The sequence below is a fragment of the Boleophthalmus pectinirostris genome, unplaced genomic scaffold (genome assembly GCF_026225935.1).
Source record: "Boleophthalmus pectinirostris isolate CB_2022bp ecotype Guang Dong unplaced genomic scaffold, ASM2622593v1 HiC_scaffold_21, whole genome shotgun sequence".
NCBI lineage: Eukaryota > Metazoa > Chordata > Actinopteri > Gobiiformes > Gobiidae > Boleophthalmus > Boleophthalmus pectinirostris.
The window spans coordinates 35,590,162-35,597,526 of record NW_026571175.1 but is presented as its reverse complement, the minus strand read 5'-3'; the positions used below and the strand labels follow the sequence as shown (position 1 = coordinate 35,597,526).

General features: G+C 43.2%; 1 protein-coding gene across 1 annotated transcript; it reads right to left on the bottom strand.

Annotated features, from left to right (window-relative positions):
• Positions 1–295: 295 nt before the first annotated feature.
• LOC110160393 (homeobox protein Hox-A13a-like) lies at positions 296–2,572 on the bottom strand. Its single transcript, XM_020925032.2, has 2 exons — positions 1,930–2,572; positions 296–1,102 (listed from the first exon to the last, which is right to left on the bottom strand). The coding sequence occupies exons 1-2, from the start codon at positions 2,570–2,572 to the stop codon at positions 855–857; spliced, it is 891 nt and encodes a 296-aa protein (XP_020780691.1). The 3' UTR covers positions 296–854.
• Between the last annotated feature and the right edge of the window lie 4,793 nt (positions 2,573–7,365).

Sequence of the window (7,365 nt, the reverse complement as noted above, 5' to 3'; positions counted from 1 at the left end):
CCCCGAGCAGGACATAATCAGTGGGCACATTTATATTTGTGTTTTTGCGTAAAGGCTCCAGACACGTGAGCGTCAAAAGCGCAGATCAGGCCTTTATGCGCAAAGTGAATAAGATAAATGTAAAAACTTTGGTCCATTTTCTTAAAACTGCATCTTTGTGTAATCCAAAAGTGTCCAAGGTTAGAGGTCAAGTATAAACTCCACGCGCTGCAGTCATGTGATAAATGATAAAGATTCTTTTGTCAGAACTTCATAACATCATAACGTGGGTAAAATTCAACCAAGGCCATATTTTATTGGGACGGACTTTAACACCAACATGTTCTACTCACAATAACCCGGAACAACAATAACCCGGATTTCATGCCGGAGATTTTATGTACAAGCATCTGCAAGCGCACACAAAATGAAAGCTGTAAGACACTCCGGGCAGGCCCGGAGATCCTTTTAAAGCGTAGAATAATAATTGCACCACAATTTTCAATGAATGAATGAACGAAGAGCAGGGGTTCATATAATAAACTTCATACAAGCTATATGCGAATAAAAGGAAGCCACAAGGATTAATATTTAACATTCTCAAGGTCCAACTCCTTAAAAGGTCATTTCCTGTGGCTGTTTTATCGTCTCGTCGTTAAAAGTGGCAGATAATAGTGTAGTTCGGTGGCGCAAACCTTCGGCGAACTCACGCCACGAGACTGACGGCCAGAGACTTAAAGTCACACGTAGCTCCCACCTGAATCCTTTTACACCATCACACACAGCCAAGGCCAAAGTCAAACACTGAAATGATGCAGTCAAACGTGATGTTCAGTCAGAAATCCACGGGCCACATAGTCCACGGGCGCGGGGAACTAGCTGATGGTTTTCAGCTTGTTCACCACTTTCTTCTCCTTTACGCGCCTGTTCTGGAACCAGATGGTCACCTGGCGCTCGGACAGGTTGGTCTGCGCAGATATCCGTCTCCGTTTGTCCTTCGTGATAAACTTATTGGCGGCGTATTCGCGCTCCAGCTCCTTCAGTTGCACTTTGGTGTAGGGCACTCGCTTCTTCCTCCCTCTCCGGTACGAGCCCGAGTCTCCGCCGACATGAGACACCGCGTCTGAGGCAAAGAGCAGCAGCTGTTAGTGGAGACCTCAACAAGTGCCCAGGGCATCAGCACAAACACACACACACAGAGCTCCCAAACACTGTTTCCATCACAACAAACAGAGACACCACAGAGTGTCACATTCTAATCAGATTCAAATGAACAAATTAAACATGAGGTGGGCCTGGATCACGCGCACGTGAGGGACTCTGGTTTTCACTTTAAATTCTTCTAATTTAGGCCAATAAAATGTCACAGTTTCAAAAAGGCATTTGTTGAATTGTGTGATTTTGCTCATAATTTTAAAAACAATAATTGTAAATATTTACAGTGAATAAAGAGCAGGAAAAAGCCGTGACCTTTTCTAGTTTGAGGCGCGTGTCAAATAAAACTCAGAAAAAAATAATTTGTCCCTAAAATAATTTTAAAATTAAGGTATTTTAAATTCTGACTTGTGTGTGTGTTCGTGTGTGTGTTTGTGTGGATAGTGATAAATAATTGAGCATTTAATAACTCATATTTTACACAATAGCACAAAGCATCCGTGCCTGAGTGCGGGGCATTCCTGTGGCATTACTCGTCATAAACATGACGCTGACTCAGTGTAATTGCGACAGAACTCCATAAAGTAGATCATAATGTGAATATAATGTATAACGAGAGAATGTGTGTTTGTAACAGGCCTGTGTGTGTGTGATGTGTGTGTGTGTGTGTGTGTGTGTGTGCTGAGGCTGTGTGTGCACGCTGCAGCTGCAGTAACACTGCCCGTGCGTAACGAGTATTCACACAATAATCATAAGAACAAGAACAGCATAGTGGCCACAGGTGACCGGGCCTACCGGGTATCGAGGACTTCCACATGTGCCCGGGCTGAGGCTGCTCCTTGGCGCAGTAGACTTGTCCGTTCCAGCCGTTCAGGGCCCACGGTTGGTAGCTGTCCATGGGCAGCAGCGGCTCGTGCCTGGCCTCGGTCGGTGCGCTGATGGCGGGTACGACCGGTACGTCCAAGTAACTGGGCACGGGCTGGTAGGGTCCGGAAGTGTACGTGGGGTAAAAGGCGAACTCCTTTCGCGAGGGAAAGTCGTCTCCAGGCGCAGAAGAATCCACGTATTTGTCCGTGTACGCGGAAGGGGGTTGCGCGCCGCACGCCTTTAAGCTGCTGTGATGCGACATTCTGCACGGGTAGTAGCTGCTGCCAAAGTAGCCGTACGGTAGAGACGCGCTGGAGGAGTTCTGAGCCGCGGAGCAGGGGCTACACTGCTTCACCGGTTCCCCCATGCCCGACGTGGGCACGTCACTGGACGTATACGCCGAGCTGGGAGCCAGGGACGCGGGGTGCGCCATCAGATTCCGGCACTGATTCGCTGTAAAGTTGCCTCCAGCAAAACCCTCCATGTTCTTGACTTCATCCGCGGCGTTTTCGTAGAGAAACATGAGCGACGGGTCGAGCCAGCGCGGACCGAGCAGCAGTGACGTTGTCATAGCACGGCGTCCCGCATCGGCGCTTCTGGCTCTTTTTTAAAAAGCCCTCAGACTGAAAACTGCACATAGGGCTTCCCAGAGAGTAGAGCTGCTCTGACGTGCGCCTCAGAGCTCAGGGCGAGCTGCTATTGGCTAAGACAAGACCACGTGACTGGGGCTATGCAAAGAGGACATAAACAGCACATATCATTAAATGAAGAAAAATGCGGTAAGCAGAAAGGTGACCGTGTTTATGGCAAGAATAATCTCTGAATTTCACCAAATGACACATTTTGCGCGGGAACCAGCGTGCACGCGCATCATTATTGTCAATATAGAATTATTTGATCACTAAATTGAACAAATGATTCACGTTAGACCCCGGTGCTTTGTCCTGACGGAGTTTTGCGCATTTGAAACGTGCAATGCGCACGGAGACTGTTCTGTCTGATCTCACACGTGCACATGGAAGTGTATAATTCATATTCATAATCCTGACACAGAATTACTTCAATATTCAATACGAACAATAATCTGAAGAATAATCTGAAGAATAATTTGAAGAATAATCTGACATGTGACGGGTGTTTAGACGCAGACGCCGCACGCGTCACTTCTGTCCACATCTCGCTCTCATTTCTCCTCACGGACTCAGAGCTCAGATGTGTTCTGTGCTTCCACTGGGAAAACTATTTGGGACACTTGTTCCCCAGTAAAAGTGATTATGTAAAAGGCCCGGGTGTAGGCGGGATGAAAATCATGTTCAATGTTCTTTATGAAGGCAAATGATTCATAAGGCCTCCGGTCCACTTCCTCACATTTGCCTTATGCAAAGAGCGCGCGCTCCCGGCCGCCTGCCTGTCCCCCTCCCCGCGGTGCGCGCCTGCCTGCTCCGGCTCTGACACAGGACGCACACACGGCTGGAGACTGGAGGCCAAGGTCAAGTTGAAAGTTGCTGTCTCGCCACGCCGGCCGAGGGGCTATTGAGCCTTTGAAGGAGCGTCTGCGCGGCTGAAAGGAGCGGAAGGAGGGTGAGAATTCCTGCCCCAATGAAAGCCACGCAGGGCATTAACTTTTACGTTCATTTTTTGTTTCTCTCCGTGTGGATTCTCACTAGAAGCTTCTGCGCCCGGCACTCTGGGTGGTTTTAAAGCAGAACCGACAGAAAAGGGGAAACGTTGGTGTTGTGTCCGTTTTATTTGCACATCTCCAAGAGGTGTTTTTTGGCGCTGAGGTGTGAAGAAGATTTGGAAAAAGAGGACAGGATAGACATGTCCCGGGTCTGTCTGGTCTGCTGCTGCTGTTTACGAGCGCACGCACTATACAGCCCCTTTTCTTTAAGCAAAATCACCTCAGCTTTTTCAATACCACAGAATTAACTGGCCCTGCTCTGGCCTGGGTGTAAATCTGGATAAAACATGTGGCCTTTTCGTTTAGAAAAATACGTTTAATCAAATGAATTACTAAAAAATTCAATATTTTCCTATTAAAATGTAAAATTGCTGGAGCTTAAAGCTATCATTGTTATTATTTGTTGAATTAAATATTATCTGACAGCTTCAAAACACACGTCGCTGCGTCTACATAGTATGTACCATAAAAGAATCGTGCGTAAAGGTCGCAAAGGATCTCCAAATAATAGGAACAATTAAAACAGCCCATGTTTACGCATGGATTATACCTATGGACCCTATAATGTACAGAATTATAGAATTATAATAAGCTTTTTACAGTTTGAATAGAATGTAGAAGTACATTTGAAATGAACGGGTCAAACTGGAAAGACGATTTAATTTTTTTCTTCGAAGGCGAATATTTATATGAATTAAAATGTACTTTTAATTTGGCACAGTGGAGATTTTTGTGCGTAAATTGAGTGTTACCAAAAAGTATGAGAACGCAGAACTCAGACATGGCCATAAATCGTTAGCACACACTGAATCATAGTGTTAAATATTAAGGATAATTAGAATATTGTGTGCGTAAAAGTCTCAAAAACACAGAAAGCGTAACTCAAATCATTCTCGTGCGTTAACTGGTAAAACTGATAAAGTATTGGCTCTTTGTGATGCTACGTGCTCCTGATAGCTCGTGTATGACGCAGCCGTGTGAGGTGTGAATTATGATGGAGAAATGTCTCCAGGCGCTGCGTAAAACGTGTCCCGCGCTCTGGTTTGGACAGAACCCAGCGCACATGTAATCCTTACTCACCGCTTACAGTAACAGAACCGTGTCCTGCGTGTCAGAATCGAACAGCATCAAAGACTCGCCGCGTTTGAGGGTGACCTTTTTTTCCACGATTGCGAAATATTAACCGTTTACAAAAATGTCGAAATCTAAAACAGAAGAAATAGGAATGCATTTATTTTTAATTAACACTATAACCAAAAATACTGTATGAATGAGCTGTGCGTAAAGATAAACGTCTTTGTGAGATTTGTGTGTTTTAGGGTCCGCTTATAAGCAACATTTTGAGGATTTTTTTATCATTTAGAAGACATACCATTTTGTTTTAAATTGTTTATTACTATGGAAACATGTTTTTCATTGTTCTGGACCCACGGATGCAAAAAAGCCGTGTAAAGGCCTAAATTAATAGTCGAATAATGAATCAAAAACGCGTAATGACGCTGAATAAATCCATTTTTTTCGAAAAGCTGGATGGTTTTACGCCAAGTTGCTACGAAACGAAGCCAAAAATAAACAAGATAAATCATAATTTCAGCTGAACGAGCCCGAGTGGAGAGTCATTTCTGAGGATGTCACGGTTTAACCCGGGATAAGTAGACAGTGTTTAAACAAATTCTGCAACCAAATCGTATCCTGTGGGCTCAACTACGGGCTTACCGCATGGCACGCGTGAATGGCGAAACGAAAATCGACTACTGTTCCCATAGCAAAGGATCAAACACGGGCTGTACCGAGGTTAGAAGCTGTAATTCTGAATCAAAACTCAAACCCTGCTCCAAACATCGCGGTTGAACGTGCAATAGCGTGACCATCCCGCGTCAGTTCGGAGTGCTTGTTTAAAAAAGACTCTATTGGTTTACTTTACGTCCAGCTGCGCGCGCACACACACACACACACGCACATACACGCAGCTCTGTTACTAGTAGATGCTCGATGCGCGTTCACGTGGGCAGTCCAGATGTTGTCCGTCTCGCGACAATGAAGGAGCCGGCTCGGACGCGCGCACGTACGTACACGGCATAGAAAAGCGAGCGCGCGCACACAATGGACTTGACTCGGGCCTCTTCACAAACAGCGTGACAGTCACACAGCGGGACAATCATTAACACTGGAGGCGACCACAACAGGGTTCACTCCGAGCGGGGTTGTACACTGTTTTTTCCAGTGTTACGTGCGTGATTTGGGTTCGTGAACGCGAAGGGGAGTGTTAAAATTAACTCTCACAGAATCAGTTTGAACATTTTCTCTGTGTTATACGAGTCCAATCTGTTCTAGAGTTAATTTAACATTTTTTTGGACATGTTAATTAAGTTACACTGCACCAAAGTTCCGAAATCAAGAGTTATATTTACGTTTTGAGAGTAAACGGAAAACACTTAGTAGAGTTATCCTGAGGTGTTTTGTTTTTACACTTTATCTGAGTTAATTTAAGATGAAATTATGAACAAAACTGGTTCAAACTGGTCTTCTCTCGCAGGAGTTTGAAATGGTGGGTGGGAGGAGTCAAATTAACACTAAGGGAAGTTGAATTAACACTAAGGGAAGTTGGATTAACACTAGTAGAAGTTGAATTAACACTAGTGGAAATTGAATTAACACTAATACCAAGGGAAGTTGAATTAACACTAAGCTAAATTGAATTAACACTAGTAGATGTTGAATTAACAATAGAACTTGAATTAACACAAAGAGAAGTTGAATTAACATAAGAGAAGTTGAATTAACCCTAGTAGAAGTTGAATTAACACTAAAGGATGTTGAATTAACACTAAGGGAAGTTGGATTAACAATAGAAGTTGAATTAACACAAAGGGAAGTTGAATTAACACTAGGGGATGTTGAATTAACACTAAGGGAAGTAAAACTAAATTCAGCCATATCAACTCTGGCAAATAACTCCAACTCAAATCCCCATTTAACTTTCAAATAGTTAAAAATAACACTTTTTATGTTAAAAAACAACTCTGTAATTTTAACCCTCCAGTTTTTGCTGTGAGGCTATTTGAGAATCCATCCATCCACTTACAGATCACACTTTATTTTGTTAAGTAATACACACATTTGATTAGAGAAAAACAAAAAAGTAGAACAAGTTTCACTCAGTTTAGCTTCACAATGTTTTGCTAAAATTATATAAAACGCAAAACCAGTAAATCGTAAAACACGGATCTCTGAAACACTAAAACCTTATTCTAGTTAAATAAAAGCATTGTCTATTGCTTACGTAAGAGTAACACGTGAAAATGAATAGGAACGCTCTTTGGAGGCAGTGTTTCAGTGTTTCAGTTTAGGGACCACGTCTGAACGCCTCACTCACAGTAAAACGTAAGTGCGTAATTACGTCTCTGTTGGTGTTTATAACGCGCGTTTTGTCTAAGATCATATTTTACAAGTATAACCATTTTCGTGCCATTAAAGCTCCTCATTAGCGTTATTAGCACGAGAGGCGTTTGAAATCGTCTTAATAATCGTTAATAAGTGTTTTATTAATACTGAATTAAAGCTAAATACACCACGAACCGTCAAAACCAAACAATCTACATTAGTTTCAAACCAATATATCGACTTTAATGAATTACCAAGTGAATATTTGGGTCTGTAGATGCAAAAATTTGTTCATTAAA

Bases quoted from the DNA above. Each gene is read 5' to 3' on its own strand.
- LOC110160393 (XM_020925032.2), bottom strand. From the start codon at position 2,572: ATGACAACGTCACTGCTGCTCGGTCCGCGCTGGCTCGACCCGTCGCTC. The intron at 1,103-1,929 runs GTAGGCCCGGTC...TCTTTGCCTCAG, and splicing joins GTGGAAGTCCTCGATACCCG to ACGCGGTGTCTCATGTCGGC.